Below are 25,162 nucleotides of genomic sequence, written 5' to 3'. Positions count from 1 at the left end.
TACGAGAAGTAATCTCATAAGACGCAGTGTGCAAATCTGAAGAGACTTAGAAACATATTTTTTGCATGTAACATTGTATGTGTCATTACATCTAATGTGCAAGAAAACGTATGATTATCGATAATAAATGCAAATAAAACCTTAAGGTCGCACAAAAAAGGATGCTCATCTTACACACGCTCCGACATCGCGTGCAATTCAGTCTGGATGTAATAGGTTGTAACCGCCGTCTTCCGCGTAGACAAGGACGAGCGCTATCGATATGGTTGGCTAATCTGAACACCGAAGCAAATCGCTCTTTTACTCCAATTAAGGCGTAATTAGAGTGACAGAGAAAAATGCTCGTAACTTCGGTGTTCGCGGTAGACCCTCTGGTTCTAGCGTATTCCATCTTATCAATCGGTCGTCTGATGTAATTTAGTTAACCTTAATGCAAAGACATATGGTTCACCGATAGTCAGTTAACGAGTGTTGGTGGTGACAAAAATTATGTAAACTGAGATACGCTTCATGTATATCTTTTACCTTGACGATGTGTTCTTGTTATCCCGCATTAAAGTCTCTCGAGTGGCTAGTTCCAAGTCTTTCTAGCAAGTACCAGTTGAGCCAGAATTTTTCAATTGATCGTCTTCATGCAGGAGATCGTCTACTGCCATTCGATTGCCAGCGCGGATCCTTTGACAAGTACTCTCTCTCTTACCTTAATGCTATTGATAGAAATTGAATCTGTATTTTTTCTAACTTTGATTTTGTCATTTCTTCATATACATTATTCATCATGCCAGCGTCTTAAATTAATCCCTTCTGAAGATTAGCCTTTTTAATTGACCATTGCGTGTCACCAAAAAATTGTTTGGCCCTGATCTAATATAGCTTCATGTAGCGAAGAATCATTATCAGCTAAATAATTCGGGTCATCAATTTTAGTATATTGGGAACGTAAGAAGGTTTTTAAGCCTAAAAATCTTCTCATTCGTTTCTGAAAATAACACTAAAACCAGACTTTAACTGTGCATGCGTTAACAAAGTTAAAATGTATGTACATTTTACACTACCTAGTGGTCTAGATAATTTCCCCTGTATTATCATAAATATTAGTGAAGACCAAGGGGACATCACTATTATTTACCTTTTCTCAGTCGTCATTCGTCATACATTCCAAAGCTCATATCTTCGAATATCATATGAGTCGTATATCCTTAGGAACTGCAAATAATTATCATGGTTGTGAGTTTGTGACCTAATTCAATTTACCCAACTTGTCCACATTGTTTCGTGTCCCTCGTCACGTGATCGCTGGCACGTGAGTGCACGTTGCACTGATACGTGACAGTCTCTCGTGGCCTCTGTTTAGGTACACATGTGACTTTGTCAAGGACGTTTTAGGGGATTCAGAGTATTTGTAACTTAAAGCGCAAATTATTTGGTAACCGCATTGGAAAATTGTTCCACTGTCGTCCTAAGGCTTTTTCCGATTGTAGTCCTACTCTTGTATGAAAGAGGAGGTATGAAAGAGCGAATACCTCCTAACACAAGTGTCAAACTTAAAAGGACGATTCGACACCTTAGAAAAAACTTGGTAAATTACGACATTTAGAATTTTTTTACACTTGTCTCTTGGACGTAGAACAATCTCTAGGCGTTATTTTAGGAATGCTGTAAGTGTTGATAAAGCAGATAGAAGGTAATGAAGGCATGTGACGAAGGCGGCCATGATGGTCTGTCTAGTGCGACTTACTGCAAGGGAGCGCAACGAATATTGGGAAGCCCATAGTCTATTAAGTCATTTCGATGCTAGTGGTCTCTTTTGTAAACTTGCATCTTAGCAAACAAACATCTTTTCGGTTGTTCCACTTAATAAGAATCAACAAAATGCGACTTTACTCTCATGATGATAAACTGACCGACTATCAATTGCCTGAAAACAGCGTAAACAATAACAAAGCACGCGGCGTTGGAACGCATTCGCGAGGAAATAAACAAAACAATACAGGCAAATTTACTGTACCATCAATCAAACGGTAACCTATGCGTGATACGGACGTACGGCGCATCATTTACGTACAGTGTGTGCTGCGTTACTCGGTGGGAAAATATGAAACTTTTACAAAAGGGTTTTTGATATTTTTTGTGATATTTATAAATCCTATTTTAGCGCGCCGTAATTTCAGGCAGGCAATAATTTCAATACATACCAAATCACTGTGAATATTCTCTATATAATGTTAAAAAATAATTAACCAGATATATCAATAAATAAGAAATGTACATCAAGTTGAAAAAGTATAATTATCTGTTACATTAAACTGCAACTATTATTATAACAAACAAAAAACCCGACTGTTTACATATATTTTTGAAATGGTCTTTTCACTAGCTTTCATTTGGTACCCATATTGCTATAGTAAGAAAAAAAACACAATACCCCCACTCCATTTTTTTTATTTAGCCGGCGCCATTTTTGACATATGAGGTGTGGTTGAATTCGTCAGAATTGTGGTAGTGACATAGGCTACATACATTTTGAAAATGGCGCCCGCTAATATAAAAATGGGGGGGGGGGGTTGTTTTTTTCCTTACTATAGCAATATGGGTACCAAATGAAAGCTAGTAAAAATACCATTTCAAAAATATATGTCAAACTGTCGGGTCTTTTGTTTGTTTTAATAATAGTTACAGTTTAATGTAACAGAAAATTATACTTTTTTCAACTTGATGTACTTTTCTTATTTTTTGATATATCTGGTTAATTATTTTTTAACATTATATAGAAGATATTCACAGTCACTTGGTATGTATTTTGGACGAATCCATTCAGCCATTTTCAATTTAGAGCAGTTAGAAGTCAACTGTGGATTGTGAAATTTTTTAACGTTTTCTAATAATTCGTTAAACCAAGTATTGTTAATATTATAGTATGTTATATATTTGTAATCTACTCACAAAGCCCTTTCGTTGGGTACCCCACATGGTATGTTTAAAAGAAAATTAAAAAAAAGTTTGTACTGCCGACTTTTATGACGTCACATCAACTACCCCCACCACTTTATTATTATATATATATATTATTTGTATTCAGGGCATTACACTGAATGCGTCGATACCATATTCATCCATATCCGAGACGACATGAGCGAAAATCGATTTCTAGAAGACTTTTCTTTCGTTGGCCGGGCCACTATTTTTTGTTAGGATCAAATTTCAATATGATACCTAATTTCTGAAATAAACAGAATGGTCAGAAAAATGTTTTTAGTTTCACCGAATCTTGTATTACGTAATAGGTACAGTCGAAAGTTTTAATATGACCCATTTTGTACCTTATCATTCATATTGATTGTCACTGTGACAACTGACAAGATACGAAATGGGTCATAAATTAATACTTTTGACAGTGACGTGGTACGAGTAGTTACGTTACATACTAAATGCATGTACTAGAAATGTATTAGTATTTTTTAGTTAGTATTTAAGTGTGACAGTGATGAATTGATGAGGTTGTTGTATCATTGTATTCTTACGTATGTTGATAGATTATATATTAGATTAGATAGATAATACTCGTAAGACGCACTAACGCTAACTGATAACTAAAATATACGGGCCAAGGGCCCTTAAGGACACATTCTTTTCAAACCTTTTTACTAAAACCAGAACTGAATTTAGTCTTATCCTTGAACTTAAATTAATTCATGAAAATGAAATGGTTTTGCACTTACGATGACGATCAATACAACATGGTCCAAGCAATTTGATTTCTGTACCATTTTGTACCTTGTCAAGTGACAATAAGAGATTTCTAGCGGCTTTCATATTGATTCAACAAGGCACGAAATGGTAATTTAATTAAATTCCTTGACTGTAAAGGATCTTCATAAAGCGTGCCACGTTTTTATTGCTCTTGAGTTTATTAATTCAATGAAGAATCGATTACCTTTTTATTATTTATTACAAGCTAACCAGCAATTGAACCTAATCTTGCCTTGCCTTGAACAGGTCTAGATCGCATTATCTAGAGTCTAGCGTGTCTGAGTACCTAATAACTTTAGGGCCATTAATTTCCCACAAATTGTAAGGCGTCAGGGTAGACCTCGTCGGAGATAGAGGGACGAGCTTGACGCCTTGAGTTTGACTTCAGAGACTGGTGGGACACATGTGGGATACGTGGAAGAATAGGACGCAGGCCTATGCCCAGCATTGGGGAATATATGTATGCATAGTTATCCATGCTGAAATCGCCAACGGAGACCCTGGCTTATGCGAGCGTGAGCTCTGATATAGCTGGCAAAGCCAGAACCTTTTTTTTTAACTCTATCGCAGGTGGGCCAGTAAAGTTGACCAGAATTGGGACAATATGGGCTCGTAATAGTAATAAACAATAGTTTATAAGTCGGCCCTGATTTGTCACCGCAATTTTGACTAATGACACAAACAACTAAATTGAAGAGTTATTGCGTAACCTAGCCACTGGATATAAGTGGCGTCTTCCGGATTTTCTCGAGCTCTACCAACGTCCACATCGACTGATCATTCGTCAATCTTATTGCGAAGACATAGAGTACACAATAGATCAATTTAAGAATGGTAGTACCGGCTACGTGGGCTCGCAGTTTTCTTCCTAATAATTTTGCTGACCAGTAGACTTTATGCCATTGTGATAAGATCTAAATACATACAAGTATTTGAAGGTCAATTGTGTGAATCAGTAAATTTAATAAAGTATGTTGTTGTTGTTGTAATACGATCCAACATGACCTTTGAAAAAGTTTGTAGAAAAGATGGTGTATAAAAGGAAACTACTCTTAATTCCCTTTTCTATGTCTTTCCCTTCTTTTATTTGTTTCTGCTCTCAAACATGTTTCAAACCTGTGGATGATAGGTACATACACATAACAACTGAGGCAATTTTCCATTTTCTCAGGCCGTAAGAGCCATCCCACACAGAGCTTAAATTAAGAATTAGAATGTCTCTGGGTTCTGATAGTTCTGATTATTATCTATGGTCTCTGATTTTTGTTATGTATCCTATTAGACATGCAGAATGGATCTGACCCAAAGAAATCCCTAACAAGTAGAGCTCATATTTTGATTATATATATTAATATGTATATTATACTAGTATACCAGTTCAATAAGATATAAAGTGTTTATACTTAAACTTACATGATGTTTACTTATTGATTTTCTTATTCTGTCTTATAACATTTATAACCCAATCTATCAATCCACACGAGCCTCTATTGATATATTTAGCTGCAAAAGCCATTAGCTAATTAGTTAAATCTCGTTACGTAAATGATTGAAATAATTAAATGCTAATAGTACAAGGCCACTGCCCGCCTATGCGGTGACATTAGAAATTAACTGGTTATAGGTACAACTTTCTTACAATAGGTGACAGACTGACTGACTCAGTAATGTCACCTTGGTCGGGTGCATTACAATTTGGTCGCCAACGACTTACTACACAGTCGGAAATTACCAAGGTCGCCGCCCATATAGTAAGATAGTAACCCCCTTATTCATAAAACTTTACGGGCCTGATTTAGTTAAATTATGTTTTATCCCTTTCTTACAAATACATTTTAAGTCAAAATCACATAAAACGAAGACCCCGCCGCGTCAGTCTGTTTGTGTGTTTGTTCGCGATAAACTCGAAAACTACTGAACGGATTTTCATGCGGTTTTCACCTATCAATAGATATTTTGTTAACACGTCCGAAGCCGGGGCGGGTCGCTAGTGACAGATGACTTAAAAACTTAAATAAAGACAAACGATTCATAGCTAATTCAGGCCAGTAACGCGTTTATAACGCCATAAGGGTTTAAAACTCCAGATTGATCGATTTGTCCGTTTTACGCGGGTCTCTATTGTTTCCCATAAAGTTTTAAGTCATAATGTATTGTTTGTCCGAATTTTCGTTAGTCATAATTTGGTTTTTCTCAGAAACGCGTAACTTTTCAGGATTGCCATAAAACAAACCTAACCTATCTATACGATAACCTTGCGAAAATCCTGAAAAGTTAACGGTTTCAGAATTATGACTATGACTAATGATAATCTGACATTCATTACATTATGACTTTCAATAATTATGTCAAACAAAGGGATCCGGTTTTACGCATTACAAATCATCCGACCGACTTACCTATCTTTGTAAATCGAATGCCGGATCCAGCGGGCTCAGCACGGTTCCATTTTTATCGACTATCACTATGCGCGTCCCTTTCGCACTTACATACTTGTTAGAACTTGACAGGCATGGTGACAAGGGATAAAAACGCGACCGTGCTAAGCCGCCAGGTTTGTGTGTCGATGCGCCGTCCTATTTGTCGCCCCGCTTAGCCGTTGCATAAGACAATGGAAATGGGCTACCGAGCCGCATTGCTTCATAGATTCGCAGGGTTGCCCACGAGAAGTAATTAACACGATTTCGCTATTTAGGCGACCTCGGTGCCATATCGGAAGCTTGTTTTTATTCGTTGTATAAAATACAATACAGATTACAAATATTCTTTATTGCGCTCCAATTATTCATGAAACATTACAGACAAATTAAACATGTAAATTAAAATATGGTAGACAACAGGCGGTCTTATCGCTAAATAGCGGTCTCTTCTAGACAACCTTTCGGTAGTGGAGACTAAGTAAAAAAAACTAGTGAAAATCATAAATATGATCCGTATGTTATGAATCGGATTCGGCGATGCTGGCGCCCTTCGCTCGTGAGAACATCTTTTCCGATAGCGGCGTATGAATTGACTTGATATTGATACCTTAAGGGGCGAAGGCATAAGAGAATCGAATCAAGCCAGTGTTCTAAGTTTGATAGAGTTCTGTAGCTTGTGTCATGTATAGTCACCTTGATTGCATTGAAGCAGTACCTATATCCTTATTAATTAAGCTGCATGTGAAGTCATCAACTGTGAAAACAATACACTGTATATAAGAGACAAGCTGGATTAAGACAAGATATTTTCTCAGTTTGTCTTGGCTTACATTAGAATTCTTCCTAGTTGATTGTCAGCCCTGAAACCTGCAGACGTCGTGAGTTATGATCTAGTTGCTTGTCTCAGATTTGTCTATGCCCTGTTTACTTTCACCGGCTTTGTCTCGAAGGATGTGGTCGTGTTTGGGCATTGTGCAAGCCCTGATTCATTTGTGCCGGATTGTCAAATTGTGACAGTAATTGATAATTTTAACTCTCGATTCTGCAAAAGCTTAAGGAAGCTCGTTATTTCTAAAGACAACTATTTACATTGGGCCAATGTCAGCCAACTTAATAAATAAATATATATTATGTGGCTAACATTGGGCCAATGTCAGCCAACTTAATAAATAAATATATATTATGTGGCTTACATTGGGCCAATGTCAGCCAACTTAATAAATAAATATATATTATGTGGCTTACATTGGGCCAATGTCAGCCAACTTAATAAATAAATATATATTATGTGGCAATATTACACAAATTGACCTACTTATAGTATTTTTCAAACTGGAATGGTACGATATCTAAAAATGCCTAATGTCGCAAAATTGTATTGAATTGACATCATCATCGTACCCTTCCTGTTTCAAAAATAAAAATAGCCCCACAGTAAGCTCAATAAAGCTTGTGTTGTGGGTACTAGACCGACGATATGTATAATATAATGATTATAAATATTATTATGTATAATGTATAAATCTAATTGCTCCGTCCTTTAATATGGTCAACGTTAGCTTAACATGTACTTACACAAAATACTTACTATTTGATATACTGGTGTTTTATCAGATCACAAAACCGGATATATAATCACGGTTTCTCGACATTTTGCCGCTTTGGAAAACATAATAACTCAAAAGGCGATCCGCTATAAGACATATTGGACCAGCATCATGACTAATCTAAACGAGTATTTTAGCTTTGCTTTCACGCATATGATTTTGTCGAAGCATTCCATTGCAAGCGTCATGTTATCTGTATATCAGTCTTCTTCTTTTTCTTTGCTCCATCCCACTTTAGGTGGGGTCTCCTAATTTTTAGGCGCCAAAATTGCCTGTCTTGGGTTGTCGGGTCGGCGAAATTCAATTTATTTGTCAGTTTGGTCATGCTGGCCCACCATGTCAGCAATGGGCATCCGCGGCCTCTCTTACGTTCCGGGACGCATAGAGCGTTTTGACCACGATTATCTGTATATCAGTAATTTTTTTAAAGCATTTAGAACTGATATGACGTAGAATTCACCCACATGATTCACTATTAATGATTTGCGTACGAAATGACGTTATATTATAACATAAAACATAAACTATATCAAATTCGCTATTCGATGATGGAGCTCGGTCGTCAACTGCGACATGCCATGCATTTCTCGGTTTACGATCATTGCGTCGTGCGTTGTAAGTTGTAACTTGTGAGTACAAATCAAGTTACATGTGCATTACTTTACATGCTTTACATTACTTTGCTGTGTATTAAATCACGTACTTACCTATTAGGTGTTTCTAACTGGCGATTCTATTTTGCCTAGGCCTACAAGGATGAAAAACGTTTTGACTTTGAAAAAACGTTGTAATTAGTGCCTAAGTGCACAATTATAGTTGCAATTTTATTTATTTATCCTCGTAAGATCCAATGTGCTTCTAATGTAACACTTCGTTTCAGTCTAATTAAAACTTTTTGTAAACTAAATAAAGTAGAATTTCGTTTGCTTTCGCAAACAAACGAAATTTTGCTTCCCAATTTACTTATACGATAAGGTTCGGGTTGGTTTGGGTTAAAATTAGGAGAATTTTGTAGGGAGGGCCTTACGAGATTCGACAACAGGCACAACACTAAAACGATTTCAGATGTTAAGGCTGGCGTCCACTAGACTCGCCGAGGCGAATCGAATCGAATCGCAATAATTCGCCTCCTATATTTTTACACAAGAATCGGCGCGCCGCGGCTCTTCGTCAATGGACGCAGTTGCATAGAAAATATAGGAGGCGAATTATTGCGATTCGATTCGCCTCGGCGAGTCTAGTGGACGCCAGCCTTTATAGTGTGCATAATAAAGAAACCTCTTAAAGAAATTGTCTATATTGTCTGTATTTTTTGTTGTTGTTTGAGCTTTGCAATAAAATAGTTATTATATTGTATTGTAATAGACTCTCTAAGGGCCACCCCACACTAGCGTCTTTAGAGCGTCGACGTGTAGTCAGCGCTATGGAAAATGGCGTCGTTGCGCAGTTGCGCCAACGTTGCGTTGAACAGCTACCATAGAGTTGACAAGACGCCGACGCTCGGGAGACGCTAGTGTGGTGTGGCTCTAACCTATTCGTAACCTTCGGAGATTTATCAATATTGGCCATATTCTCGGAAAGTATGATAACAGTTTTTCCTATAACTGTAATAAAGCAATAAGGCAAATAAACGTTTTGGTGTCAACGCGTTCGGTTATCGCTAACCCGGTTACAATACATAATAATTAGGCTTTGTTCTGCTAACTTTATACCTATTGTTTAGCGGTCTAGATTGTTCTATAATGCTTACCTAACTTAGCAATTAATATGTCACGCCAAACATGTTACTCTGAGAAATAGTAATCATTATAATTTTGTCGGACAATGACACGTATTATGTCGATGCTGAGTGCTGATTACTCATAGCGATCAGAATAAAACGATTTCAAAGGATTGTCATATACAGTATTTACTACATTTTTATTGTTTCTGATTTACATCTTAAAATCAATCAATTCGATTTTACAAAAGATCTAAAATTCGGCACACCGCCATGTTTTCAGATAATCAAAACAAAAGAACAAACAAGTCATTTCTTAGAGAACAATGCCCACACGTGCAAGAAGCCCGCACATGTATGATTGTATGACTTGTTTTAGTCTTATTGCACATACATACCAAGTGTATGTTGCCAGTATGTTGCATCAACATAGTAACTGGTTGAATATCAAATGTATGCTCTATTAATGTAATCTTATGTTACGAATGACTCCCAATTTTTAGAAAATCTCCATAGTTTCTGTACATTCGTGATTCGTACTTGTTATTTTGTTTTGTACTGCAATTTAGCCTCAAAAAGTGCTTGCTATTAATCCTACAGTCTTACCAGAGGTCGGTATAACTTACGCCAAGTCAGACAACGCTAATACGTCGTCGCCCAAATGTAATGTTAATTAATTTCATTCATAATTTGTACTTATTGTTTCTCTTTGTATTTTCTTTTATTTTGTAGTTTCACAGTGCCTTGGTTTAATACTGTAATGCTGTGTTACTTATTTGATCAATAAATAAATAAAATAAACTTGAAGAAGACCCAACCGCAGTAGAAATCAAGCATTAGTAATATCAAAGAGCCGCTAATATTATTTTCAGTGGTCTACGAATTCTTTGGTTGGCCGAGCCAGTGGGGAGAGCTACAATCGTACCTCCAAAGAGCCCCTTGAAGCTAAGAAGAGCCACAGTTTGCCGACCGCATGGTCAAGACATTTTATATACGCCAAGTTCAAATATTTATATTTATGATCTTAATTGATTTCTTGTCCCTTGTAGAGTCAGACCGAGAAAAGTCTGCAGCGATTTTGATAGCCCACGCAGTGCAAGTGTCATTTTAAACGTCTAACTTCTATGAAATTATGACGTGTAAATAACACTTGCACTGCGGGGGCTATCAAAATCGCTGCAGACTTTTCTTGGTCTAAGTCTAAAGAAATTTGAGATCTTCTAGATATTCAATAGCTCATTATAGTTTAGAAACCAGTAGTGAAAATAATATCTGACTCGTTGATTAACTGACTGGCACATTTCCGTTATGTCAAATTTTTTGCATATAAAAAGCAGATTGGCGTAACTGACATATTCTTTTATCTAACGCTCAAACTTTAGGCCTCAATATAGCGAATTTAAAAAATTTAATAGAACATCTTTCCGATTCTTTCTAGTCTTCACTTATCTCCTCCGATTAAATATACAGTTACACGCATCCTCAACCGAATTGCAACCTTGTTGTTGTATTTATAAAGTTCAAAATCATTATCGACCTATTGACATAGCAACCTATTCAATGAAGCAATTCGTACATTGTAAGATTAGTTGCCATGCGATTCGCAAAAAACGTTATACAGTGGAAACTGGATAAGTGGAATCGCAAGGGACCGGCTGTTTAGTTCCGCTTATCCAGGTTTTCCATTTATCCAGTTTTCCACTTAACCAGGTTCAAATAAAACGTTTTCTCACTTACAGAGGCTCTCGCTAACAGAGGTTGTGGATGCTAGTAATGTCGCTTATAGAGGTCACGTATGGTATGATCAAGACTTAAATAAGCATCTTTTATTAAATATGTATGTAGATATGTATGTATTAACAAAAATAGGTATGTAATCCTGACTTTAAAAAAAGCAATACTGTAAATAATCCACAGTACCTACTCGTATACAATTTTCAAAATTACAAAAACAAAATCACTCCTAATATTTATTTATGCAAGAGAAACCAGTATGGTTAAATAAATCAATGTACCGATTGTACTTTAATGCAAAAAAACTGAACGATGTGTGATCTCATACAAAATACGTAGTTAAAACACGAACCATAATGTTAACGAAACAAACTACCCTCCTTGTGACGGTTTATTAAAAATACAAATTTTATAACGCCGAGCTATTCCACTCATAGAGGTTTCGGGGACGGCTGCTTCCAGTTACAGAGGTAGAAATAAGAAATTTTCGAAAAAATGGATTTCGCTTATAGAGGTCCCAAAATTCCACTTATAGAGGTAATTCGTTGCCAAGGGACTGGAACCGAGAACTTGGGTCCACTTAAAGAGGTTTTCCACTAACCCAGGTTCCACTTATCCAGTTTCCACTGTAATTGACCTACTGAGCGTTGCTAATCAAATTCGCACCTTATTACAAGGCTTCAAAGTGCAAATTGCTTCCCCATGTCAATACTTTAGTTACAGCTGCTAAATTTTAAAGTTTATTCTAAACTTATTAAAGTCCATTTTTCTCTGAAACGAGTTAAACGATTACCGTACTGTAACCTTCCGCGTGTGGTTTCGGCCTCGCTCCTGCCACGTTCAAGGTTCGATTCTAGTGTGACTTTTCATGTAAACTAGACTTAAAGGGGTTGATATAAGATTCAGTTTAGTTTGACAGAGGTTGACCGTGGTGATACAAGAAATTTGTTGATAAGCCTGTAATGAAGATAATGTATTTGCTAGTTGAAACTCGCGGAAGGTAAAAAGATGATCATGAGTGTTTATCTTAGGTACTTGGTTTACCCAATTGTACAGTCGCCTGCAATAATATTGTAAATTAGACCTTCCAGCCGGTTCGGCGTGGATTTCGACCTATGTCTAAACGCTGCGCTGGTTCAATGGCCTCAAATGGCAAAGGAACATCCGTTTCTTATGAAAGATGTAAAAACATAAAATATAACAACAGATAAATGGATGATGTTAAGAATGTGTCAACCCACATTCATTTATCAATAAGATGTCAACTCAAAAAATGGACGCTTAAAGTTGACATTTTATTGCAAAATGGATGTGGGATGACTAATTTTTGCTAAACACCATCCAAATAATGGTCCCTACACTCACCCCCAGTACCGTGGTGCGGGTATCCGCAATATCCTTCCGCAATAGGCAACAACGAACTCCGCAGTTCTTCAAAAATAATAAATTTCGTGAAACGTGAAAAATTGTCCGCACATTTTCTCAATGACAGATTTCTTCTTCTGTTTTTTTTTCTTGCTTTTCCCCAAACGACATAATATATACAAAGAGGTGGGAATGAATGAGGTGATAATACTGATAATGGTATTAAAAACTAAACAAATATGTTACACAACGAAGACCGCAAAAATACGATCTTATTTGTGGAACGTGTCACGTATTTTTGCGGCCTTCGTAGAGTAACATATTATTGACAGGTGACTGTACATCCAGGGAGGATGTTTCACATAATTTGTGAGGGATAAGTTTGAATAAATTGAGTTATCTATGGTACGTTTTCGTAACTCAGTGGAAGATTTTCTAGAACATACGGTGACATTGCGCTTATTAGAATAAGAAATTATCTATTCGCCAAATTTTATCGAATACTGACGAAAAAACAAAACATTTATTTGACGAGAACGCTTCAAGGCAAATAAATATGTGACGTTATCTATGAAAAGGGATCTTATTGTCGATGGCACTTACGCCATTATTAGATGCTCCGATATAAAAAATGACGCGCGACGCTATGCACGGCGTAAGCGCCATCGATAATATGGTCCATTTCATAGATAATGGCCATAATGGCCCCATATACATAGTTGTCTCGGCGCACACTACGAATTTGTAGCCTTTGGCGTCGAGACATTAGGTCCGTGGGGTAGGGGGAGGGGGGCTCGGGGGCTCCACAAGGCGCTCAGCAAACGCCTAAGGGAGGCCACAGGTGACCCTCGCGCAAGCAGCTTTCTCGCGCAAAAATTGGCCATAGCAATCTAGCGCGGGAACGCTGCCTGCGTTATGGGCACCCTACCAAGGGCGCAAAATTTTTGATAGGTATTTTTATTTTTTTAGCTTTAGTTATCTTAATTGTAGTTAATTTTAGTTTTATATTCATTTTATAACACTTATTATGTAATAAATGAGTTTCGACCTTTTATTTGACATAAGAATTGATCAGTTCCCTGTGCACTGTGTTACTTTCTATTTGTAATATGTACTGCAAAGGTTGCCTCTGATAAACAAACCTATAATCGGCTCCAACTCTTTCATTACACAGCGTTGATACACCGTAGAACAATATCGGTCGCCAAGGTTCTATCACAGTATACGTAAACAGTATCTACACTCACTTATATATAATAAACGACATATCCGCGACCTAAGCCCTCCAACACACCGACTGGAAAACTCCTCTGTGCATCGAGATACGCACCTTATAAAAAATTTGGTTTTGCGGGCCAAATTAGAGCCTTTCATAATCCGGACAAGAACGGTTTATGGAGTCGCCATTGCCGGATACGGGAAGGAAGGTTGGTTATGAGGATTACCATTATGGTACTTTACTTATTTATTTTACGAGACGCCTGCGGTATTTCCGGACCGATATGACCTTCAAGAAAAGAGCGTACTCCCATCTTAAAAGCAATGGTGTCCATGAGCGACGGTAATCGGGTACCATCAGGTGATCTATTGCTCGTTTGCCTACTATATCATAAAATAGTATTTGCAATCAATGCACTGATTAATATCAGTACTGTGCTGTCCGGCCACGGAAGCCAATCGTTCGGCCGTAGTCGGCTCCACTCGGCTATCATCGGCTTGTAGAAAAACGACATTATTTGTAAGGAAATAGCTTCTTTAACGCCAACTAATGTTTATTTTATTATGTTGGGCTTATGTTTGGAACGATATCACATTGATCATAAGTGTATTAAGCTATGTAGCGCTTACCTTGGTCTCTTGGCTTTTTATAGACAATAGATCGTGACAGTAGATATTATTGTGCGATTGATTATACAGGGTGGAACATTTCGAGAGACTGAGCTGAAAGGATAGGGTTATCTAAGTGATCTACAATCGAGTTATTATAATCGTTAAGCTGGATTTAAAAGTAAAACAAAATAATTAAAATGTTTTTTTTTACATCAGTGACAACCCTACAAAGTTATTTGTACATTTTAAATTGGCATATGTCATGTTATTCAATAGGATCTACTTGCTAGGGTTGAAACATACAGATTATCGCACTAATGTTAAACAAACTGTATCTCAAAAACGGTTAGAAATATTAACGTGATTAATAAGTGAAAAATAAAGTACGTAGCCTAAACAATTCCCAGTTTGCGTAAAAGTCCTTCGTTCTGTTCCACCCGATATTATATTGCCAATAATGCCAATAAGGTTATAATTTATGCACGAATGGCGGAAGTAGCTATTCATATACCTACGATATCTACTATTCTCTGAAATTAATAATTAACTAATCATGCTAAATTAGAACTTTCAATAGATTAGATTAGATTTATTTATTTCATAATACAGATTACATTATTAAATCATGACGTTTACACTACAAAAACTTAACTAACACATAGGTATATTATCACAAAACACTACATTTATTTTATAGTAATTGAAATGATTTCCACACAGCTTGGTGTCAACGGTTTTAGGCGTTTTTAGCGTCCAAAGGGCTTATGAGAGGGTCCAGAAAACCTCATTCTCATGCTATACATAATTAGTAAAAGCGGCCATGATTGGATCGATCAGCTGACTCGTTTGAACCATGCCCTACTAAACAAATGGAGCGTATTGCTTGCAAAAAGGTGCTAAATCCATCCGTGTTCATATCCGTTATTTTATAATACAGTAGTATATAGTAAAGGTAGCTAAGCGGATGAACTCTCCAAAATGATCTTTACAACGTTTTTTACTAGTATCCGACCGAAGGTTCGGTTTCGGCTGACAAGAGTAAAAACGAACGGTTTCGGCTAAAAAAACCTGGTTTCGGTTGGACACTACTTTTTCCTCAGTCTCGATACGGCATTAATGGATAGGGGAAATATTTGTTTGAGTGTGTTTGTGCATGTAAATGTTCTCAATTACCTATGTCCAAAATGGATCAACCGATTTCATTGGTTTTCTGTACACATTCGATAAATTTGAACTCAACAGATAGCCCGCTATAATTTTGTCGAAGTTTTTACACTTTGAGTTACATATTTGAGAAAGTATGAGCGCGTGCAGATTATTTTGAATATTCTTAGAATACTTTGCTTCTGCCTATATTATATTTATATTTATATTATCGCCATAAGTAAAGTAGGTCGCATTTATGTAGGCTGATCTGACGTCGATTCAGGGCACCTACATATCACATTAGATAACTTATGCTTAGATATTTACCATCGTCATTGATCGACGTAATTTTCCTGTGATAGTAGTTCATCACAATAAAAAAAAAGTGTACAGGCCCGGAAATCAGGATCCTATTGCCATCAAAAATACGTCTAATAAAATTTATGTAATTATTATGATATATTTTTTGTAAAGGTGAACTGGTACCCAACGACCTGACCTTTTAAATCACTATCATTGGTCTATTATAGACAATAATAAATTTCCTACAAGATTATAATAATCTTGTAGGAAAATATTCACTGCTCCATTTAAATTAGGTTGAAATGACCAACATCTCAGACCGTATATCCAACGTTATAGCTCAGTACTTTAGGACTTCTTAGGACTTGAAAGACTTGAAACACCATATTAAACCTAGTATCTTTTGTCCACAGGCGGTAGACTGGTGGTCGGTCGGCGTTCTCACCTACGAGCTCCTCACGGGGGCTTCACCGTTCACAGTGGAAGGCGAGAAGAATACACAACAGGAGATCACCAAACGCATAGTGCGGTGTAGCTACCCCGTGCCTACGGAAGTCAGTCCCGAAGTCCAGGACTTTATTAAAAAGTAAGTCTTGATATTAGATTTGTCGTTGGTTGCACCTGCGTACTCCTCACACGGCTTCCTATCGCTGTAAAAGGAGAGAAGAATGCTCATCATGAGATTACCAAGCGCATAGTGCGGTGTAGCTACCCCGTGCCTACGGAAGTCAGTCCCGATGTCCCGAAGTCCAGGACTTTATTAAACAGGTGGTCTGATTTACATACTCCTCATACGGCACCCCTTCGCTGTAAGCCTATTCCTCCTTCATAGGAATTAATCGAACAGGGAAACCGAGGAAAAGGTGGATGGACTGTGTGAGAGATGATAGGAATAAAACACAAGTGAATGATGAGATGACGGGCGATAGAGATGTGTATGGAAGAAAAAGACATGCTGCGCCGACCCCAAGTGAATAAGATAAGGACAAGCAGTGGCGGATTTTCCCTAAGGCCCCATAAGGCGGCCAGATATAGGGACCGCAGTCTACATTCTACATGATGGGTGCTGAGAAAAGGGCGGGGCTAGTTGTTACTACAGGGCATGGGGCCTAGTGCGGCCAACACTGCAAATCCGCCACTGAGGGCAAGCGAATGATGAGAAAAATTTCCGCATCTGGCGCAGCTGGTTCCCTCTGGATATATTGAGGATAGGACATATTAAGTTGACCTACCTCACTTTCCGAGCTACTCACTACTCGTGTCTAAACATTCGTATATAATTTCAGATTGTTAGTGAAAGACCCGCGGCGGCGTCTCGGAGGCGGAGACAGCGATGCCGACGAACTGAAGAGGCATCCATTTTTCCAGGTTAGATATTTGTTATCAGGTCAGTGTCCACAAGGGCCACTCCACATTAGCGTCTTCCGAGTGTCGGCGTCTAGTAAACTCTATGGCTGCTGCTAGACGCAACGTTGACGCAACTGCGCAGCGACGCCATTTTCCATAGCGCTGACTAGACCCCGACGCTCAAAAGACTAGAGTGGGGTGGCTGTTGTAGCAGAGTGACGTTTATGAACGTACTCCTATAAATAGTTTATCTATGGCTGTCACTTTGACAGCTCTCTCTTACCTATCTCATGACTAGGCAGATGGATGTGCGATATAACAATATAAATTTTATTAGACAATATCTTGAATTTAGTTTCCAAAGCTTGGAATAAAATTGAAATGTATGATACGCTCGCTGCGGCAATTGTGCAACTCGTAGTTAAGCATGCTTCGCATCGATCCTTTTGGCCCAGTGCCGCAGTGAACGTTCGAGTTTAGTAATATTGTCAATGGCGATATAAGTAGGTATATCCCCTACATGCTGTTTACTCGTACATAGAATTGGACGAGATAGGAATTATGTAGGAAACGTGACAAAACCGTAATTTGTGTAAACCGTTCTCGTGAATAAATAAATGAAAAAGGGTTAAAGTACAGCCGTATCGGCCAAGAATATAGTTTTACCCCTTTTGGTGTGGAAAAACTCGGCCGGTGGGGTGGCGGCGAAAATTTTCGGAGCCTTATCAAAGAGGCTGATGGATGTGACTGGGGCCGTAGGGCTGGCAGCTTCCTCGCAAAGCGCATTAGCATTGCAATTCAGCGAGGTAATGCTGCCAGCGTCTACGGCACCTTGCCGAGGGGTGATTTTTTATTGTAGTTCAGGTTTAGGGATGTTTTATTTTTAGTAACTAAATTATGATACTTCTATAATTTAGTTACTTTTAGTTTATCAGTTTTTATACAATATTTATATTTATTTGCTTAATGTTTCAATAAATTTCAATAAATGAATTGTCTGTATGTATATTTAAAATGAATATGCGGTTTTTTATACAGTTTTGAATGTCGATATAGGAAAGCCCACTAACATGTCTGTTTATTGAACTGTAGAACCTCGACTGGGACGCCGTGGCGCGCCGCGAGATCACCGCGCCGTTCGTGCCGGCGCTGGAGCACGCCGCGGACACGCGCAACTTCGCCGACGAGTTCACGCGCATGCCGCCCACCGACTCGCCCGCGCAGGCGCCCAAGCACAGCGACAAGCTCTTCCTCGGTGAGTGTCCCATCAGTAGCGAGGCTAGCAGGGCCCCGTTTCTCAAAAGCTTGTAACTCTTAATACAAGTGGAATGGAAGTCCCTTTCTAACAAAAGCTGTCAAAAAGTGGCATCCGCTTGTATTACAAGTTACAAGCTTTTGAGAAACGGGCCCCAGACCTAGCAGTTACACCGTGTCCGACACGAAACACGCGCAACTTCGCCGATTACCAGTGACCACAATTTGAACATCGTGACACGTTGATCTGAGCGTGTTGGGTGTTTTAGATAGGTACTAGTAGGTATTTACTGAAGACGTGTCTTACACATACTTTGTTTTTTATTTTAACCGGTACTTTTCTTCCAGGATATTCCTACGTGGCCCCAAGCATCCTATTCTCTGAAAACGTGATATCAGACCAGATATGGATGCAGGCTACGGGACAGAAGCACGACAAACTCAAAGGATGGGTTGCCAAGGTAATTAATGTCATTATTCCTTACTAGTATGTATATTAGAACCTTCTCAATGTGTCTCCTGTGTGTGTGCACTGTCACACTCACACTCTTTTAGCGTAGCCTTATAAATACGAGTGCTATATGATATATTATCCAGAATGAAGCCGTACTCCGTTGTCTCATTAACGCCCAACATCACATGGCGACCCTGCCAGGATTCGAAGCGGAAATATTCTGGAATCTTTTTTTTCTAGAATCGCACTTAATACGATTTCCCGTGTAATACGTCACTTTACACTGGTCAGGACCAGTTGAACGTTGAAATACCGTTTTAGTAAATAATAATGAGTAAAAATTGTTGCAGGACTCTCCATTCTTCCAAAAATACGCCGTGGACCTAAGCACGCCGCTGTTGGGCGACGGGACCTATTCCGTCTGCCGGAAATGTATACATCGTGACAGCGGGAAAGAATATGCTGTCAAGGTAACTATCGCTTACTTTTGTAGAAGACAAGACCTTTGAAACATGTTTCTTACAGATTCATTTAACCCTTTACCAGGCTGACATTTCAAAAATGACAATCGAATGTCAGTCTTAACATCGAATATAGAACACATGTTTGAAGTGCCGTATGTGGGAAATATGTATCCCTTAGCCTGGTAAAGGGTTAAGACGATAGTCGACGACCGCTTCTCCATAAAGATACATATAGTTTATTTTTCAAGTAGGCATATTACAATGCGCTAATGAACGTCAAATAAAGCTACACCGGCTCCGACCCTACACCTCTGCCTAGAGAAAACTTAGATCCCTCCTAAATTGGAGGAGGGTATCCCAATATGAGACCGGCGAGAAACTCAGCGGGACACATCTTTTGAAAAATAGATAACCGACGAACGTAGAAAAGAAGTCCTCAATTTCCTCCCTGGGTATTGACATTAAGGAATATATTTTTACACATTTTATTTTATATTAAATTAACCATAGCTGTAGCCTAACTCTAGTTTTTTTTAGTTCTAATTTGACAATTGTTTTGGTTTCAGATAATCTCAACTCAGAAGAAAGACATCAAACAAGAAATCGAACTACTAAAAGCATGCCAAGACTGCCCCTACATCATAACACTTCACGAAGTCGTACAGGATTCGGTAAGTTTACCCTGTTTACTATACAATTCAATACAAATAAATACCTACTCTTTATTGCACACCTCAATAAAAACAATACAGAAAGACCGACTACGGCTAGACTATGTTACTATTGTATCATAAATAAATAGATGTGACATACGACACAAGAATTAATCCCTCAACTCGTAAGAGCCTTCTCACACTGGCTATTTGTGCTCGCGTCGCTTTCGATTCTCCTGCAAATCGTCACTGTGATAACTTGATAAGGCTCTCGGGTAGAACCCCGAAATTGCTAAAAAAATACCTTGAAGATTGAAATAACTATTTCTGATCCGATATCACATTCGTGGAAAGCGAGGGGTTACGAGTCAGGATTTGTGACTTTTCTCTTATTGGTGACATTGGAAAATCCATATTTATATTTTAAAATGTGCCAGTAAAGAATCAATCATTCAGTGTTCAACCCATATACTTATGCCTAAAACTAGTTTTTGGTCTGATCTTCTAGAGATAACAGGCTCTCTCTACTGCTAATTTTAATAAGTCGGAGCGAGTTGGAATACGACCGAAAGAGTTATTAAATAAAATATCAGTATATTGATAAAAATAACTGGAAAATTGTTTACCACAGGCGTTCACGTACATAGTGACAGAGCTAGCGACAGGCGGTGAACTGCTCGCTCATATCGGGCCGAGCGGCATTGGCGAGCGAGTGGCGCGACGACTGTTAGCGCAGCTAGCGTGCGCAGTCAGACACATGCAGCGGCGGCGGGCTGTGCACCGCGACCTTAAACCAGAGGTGACTAATATACTGTACCTACATACAGGACGATTTTGTTATATTTATGTCGGACCAGAACAGCTTTTAGCTGCCCAAGATGGCATATAGTCGAGAAATTGGGATGGATACCGCCGTGGCGGGGTAGCCTAGACTCTAGAGGTTCAAGGCGATAGCCGTGATAGGTGAAGATGCCGGCCCGAATCCAGCCTCCGCCACTGGAGGGCATAGTGGTCAAAGTTTTCCAAGTTTACAATTTTGGGGGCCTTGAAGAGCTAAAGAGCCGCTTGCGGCTCGTCAGTTGCAGTTTGTCGACCATTTTACTAAAGGGAGTTATTGGGAAAACGTTAAAATGTATATGTATATTAACAAATTTGTTAATCTTTCCAGAATATAATGCTGACGACGTGTCGGCTGCACGAGGCCAAGGTGAAGGTGGTGGACTTCGGGTTCGCGCGGCGCACGCCCGAGTGCGAGGAGCGCTCGCGCATGATGACGCCGTGTTTCAGGTGATTATTCATCTACATTATGAACGGCCTCCTAGCCTAGTCGGTAGGGACTCTGCCTACGAAGCAGGATTCAAATTCTGGTATTTATTTTTGTGTATAGGTATCACAGATATTTGTTTGCGTGTTAGGTCGCGGACTGGACGCACGCGGCGCGATTAAATAGTATGAATCTGTTTTGAACGACAGCGGCGGGGGCTTGCGGCGTCGTTTGCCGCGCCGCTCCCCGCCCCGCTCGTGCTTCCAGTCCGCGGCCTTATATATTAGTGTAAGGCCCGAGTGGACGCTCGAAGCGGAACGTTCGGCGAAGCGTTCAGCGTGGCGTCGGGCTCACAAGTGATTCGAGCAGCGGGCACGAAGGCCGCTCCTATACGTATGCATTTGTTTAACATGCACGCCGCACGCCCCGCCTCGCTGCACGCCCAACTCGAGCGTCCACTCGGGCCTTACACTTCAGCTTGCTGTGGGACTAGCTAGGTGGATGTGTGTGAAGTAGTGGTATAATATGTATTGATGCCGGTCCCCCCCGCAGCCTGCCGTACGCGGCGCCGGAGGTGGTGGCGCGCGCGCGCTCGGGCGCGGCGCCGGGCTACAGCGCCAGCTGCGACATGTGGAGCCTCGGGGTCATCTTCGTGAGTATACATATACTACGGCCACACTATGCTCCTGGCTCTGCTCCTCGTCATATACTACGGCCACACCGTGCTCCTGGCTCTGCTCCTCGTCATATACTACGGCCACACCGTGCTCCTGGCTCTGCTCCTCGCGCTGCCGCAGTGTTGCCCGCTCTGGCCAATCTCTGCGCGCGACGCTCCATATTCCATATTGCGGTCCTTTGATTCGGGCCAAAAACCGACAAAATAGGGAGCGGTGGGCATGACGACTAACGTGGCCACAATACGTCTCTGCCTCCTCCCCTCTACTTACTATGCCACCCGTTTAGTGTGTGGCCGGGGTAGTATGTACATTGCACCAGATTTTATTTATCTGGAGACCAGTGTAATTCAATTTAAACTCCCAGAAGTCTAAATTTACTAGTCAAAAAAAGGTTGGTTACCTAGAAAGCTTAAATTTTAATTGTCATTTCAGACAAGACAATCCGCCCATGGTACTCAAGGAATAAATAAAATAGTCTCAAATACAAAATACAAATGATTTATTTTCTAGAACAGTGGTCGGCAACTAGCGGCCCTCGAGCCCCCTGGCTATTTTGTATGTAATATTGTCAATCAACTATGTCTGATAAAGTTACACACATTAACAAAAGTGCGGCCCGCGTCAACTTGGTTAACCTCTATCTGGCCCTTGGCTGCTAAAAGGTTGCCGACTGCTATTCTAGAATACAGTGGTTATGTTTCATGTCGTGATGATTATGTACGATTATTTTACAGTACTGCATGTTGTGCGGCAAGGCGCCTTTCCAACCGGCCTCCAAGAAGGAACCCATCACCTCGTACATGGACCGCATCCGACAAGGCAGCTTCTCCATGGACGGTCAGTATTCTACATTCAGTACAAGATTCTGATGTTCGTTGAAATAAACTTGGCCATGTTTACAGGCCTGTGCACACCGGCTGCGTGTGCGTGACGTGCACGTGTGCGTGCGGCGTTGTAGTATACAGATCTTTATGAGAGACGGCACACCGCTTGCGTGACGTGTCCGTGCGCGGCTCCAACATTTTAGCGCACGCGCACGTACACGTCACGCACACGCAAGCCGGTGTGCACACGCCTTAAACGTGCTACAGTCACAGGCATTGCTCATATGGTTAATGGATAGCATTCCATCTTTCTAATATACTGATCCAATGTGTATTTGCATCGCACATCTTGCTTAATGAGAGAGTGAGACGCAATGCACATTGGACAGGTGGTATATCACCCTAAGGTTTGTGATTTTAGCTCACTAATCTCACTATGGTCACTATTTAAGCTTGAAATTCTTCAAGAACAATTTAAATCACTTTCTATAAAAATATAATTTATTTTAATTTCTGTTAATTCAATTAGACACACCACTATTTAAATTATAAACCGAAATAAGCATCTAGGCATCTAAGCAGAGGCACGTAAATAGAGGACGCTGGTTCGACTCCAGCCCTGGATACCTAAGGCCTTGGCCATGTTTTCCTTCGTATATGACATTTATTTAGATTTTAAGCTTGTAAAGTATGAAAAGTATGAACAATGAGTTAATTTCAGGTTCAATATGGGAGGCCGTATCGAGCGACAGCAAGCGCCTCGTGGCGTCACTACTGACTCGCGACCCGCACCGCCGGCCCTCGCCTGAGGATGTCCTGGCCGCGCTCGGCGTGCACGACGACCAGAGCAGCTTCAAGCTAGCCGTGAGTACTACACCCTATCAAACATGATCCTTCCGGCCGGTTTCGACCATGGCGACCACTTCGCCTCCTAGTTAGCTCGGCGCTCGTGCGCCCGAATATGGCTGACGTGGCCGATCTGTGAGGTGAACCGGGCACATTGCGGGCACGTGAGAACACCGGCCACATCGTGGTAGTGAATGGAAGCAGGCTGGCGTGCTTTCAGGTCGTCGCGTTTGGCGTCGAGGTTAACATACCTATCCAACATAGCATCACCAAAGCTTTAAGATTCTAACCGAGGAGCCGCTAGACCTCGTCGGCGATGGCGCGATAACTTGCACTCCTTTTTGAGAGACTGGCCAGATACAGCACTAAATAGACGAGTGGAAAAAGAGGGGGAGGCCTTTGCCCAGTAGTGGGACACAGTGGGCTCTGAATAATAATAGTAATCGCCCAACTTTGTACGAAACCTGCTCCAAAAAGCGGCTGGGACTTGGGAGTTAGGTCACTGTATATTAATTATCTTGTGTCCATTTTAATGTGTATATGTTGTGCTTATGTGTAATTCTTGTAAGTTTATTGTTTATTGTTGTGTATTGCTATGTGTGTACTTAAATCACATGAAATAAATAATTTTGATTTTTTTTTTAATTAAACGGATGGGCCTAGCGGCTTGCATTATTTTCTCCTAAACATACATATTTCATTTCTGCAATGGAATTCGACTTAATTCCATATAATGAAATCAAGTAGATAAGAAGATCTATTGAATAAGATATATCTCAGCTTTGTTAGACGGGTTAATCACGTATTAATAAGTCGAATATCCTTGAAAATTAGATCGACACAAGTCGTACGTTTAATCGCTCCCGTCCGTTTAAAATAATATCAATATATTCTTCACCATTTGTTTCACTAACTTATAATATTTCCCAGGACATGACCAAAGCCGAGCTCTACAAACGCCGAAGCAAGAACAAGCAACGAACATCCTCCGAGACGGCCGCCAGCGACGCTCCCGAGTCCGAGTTGATGCACACCATCAACACTATCAAGAGCAGAGACAACAACTCCATAGAGAATGACGTGGAGTTGATCAAAGCCAACACTTTGGATACGCCCGTGGTGGAGGAAGCCAATAATGAGGATACTGACGAGGTAGGTTCAGTTATTTTCAGTATAGTCAATAGTTAATGCACACCATCAACACTATCAAGAGCAGAGACAACAACTCCATAGAGAATGATGTGGAGCTGATCAAAGCCAACACTTGGATACGCCCGTGGTGGAGGAGGGCAATAATGAGGATACTGACGAGGTAGGTTCAGTTATTTTGAGAATAGAGTCAATAGTTAATGCACACCATCAACACTATCAAGAGCAGAGACAACAACTCCATAGAGAACGATGTGGAGCTGATCAAAGCCAACACTTTGGATACGCCTGTGGTGGAGGAAGGCAATAATGAGGATACTGACGAGGTAGGTTCAGTTATTTTCAGTATAGTCAA

General features: G+C 39.9%; 2 protein-coding genes across 4 annotated transcripts in view; both read left to right on the top strand.

Moving 5' to 3' along the window:
- The window catches only part of LOC134801812 (transmembrane channel-like protein 7), a 187,556-nt gene that overhangs the window by 157,057 nt on the left and 5,337 nt on the right, over nt 1-25,162 (top strand). The window lies entirely within an intron of this gene.
- LOC134801798 (ribosomal protein S6 kinase alpha-5-like) overlaps nt 1-25,162 on the top strand; it is a 130,040-nt gene that overhangs the window by 100,427 nt on the left and 4,451 nt on the right. For both annotated transcript variants that reach the window (XM_063774399.1, XM_063774400.1), the window contains exons 7-18: nt 16,289-16,461; nt 17,162-17,243; nt 18,315-18,477; nt 18,825-18,937; nt 19,281-19,400; nt 19,961-20,065; nt 20,679-20,846; nt 21,216-21,334; nt 21,864-21,963; nt 22,723-22,825; nt 23,534-23,676; nt 24,589-24,810. In XM_063774399.1, the coding sequence (XP_063630469.1) occupies nt 16,289-16,461; nt 17,162-17,243; nt 18,315-18,477; nt 18,825-18,937; nt 19,281-19,400; nt 19,961-20,065; nt 20,679-20,846; nt 21,216-21,334; nt 21,864-21,963; nt 22,723-22,825; nt 23,534-23,676; nt 24,589-24,810 (1,611 nt within the window). The remainder of the gene's footprint in view (nt 1-16,288; nt 16,462-17,161; nt 17,244-18,314; nt 18,478-18,824; nt 18,938-19,280; nt 19,401-19,960; nt 20,066-20,678; nt 20,847-21,215; nt 21,335-21,863; nt 21,964-22,722; nt 22,826-23,533; nt 23,677-24,588; nt 24,811-25,162) is intronic.

This window comes from Cydia splendana, chromosome 23, assembly GCF_910591565.1.
Source record: "Cydia splendana chromosome 23, ilCydSple1.2, whole genome shotgun sequence".
Taxonomy (NCBI): Eukaryota; Metazoa; Arthropoda; class Insecta; order Lepidoptera; family Tortricidae; genus Cydia; species Cydia splendana.
This window is presented reverse-complemented; position numbering and strand designations above follow the sequence as displayed.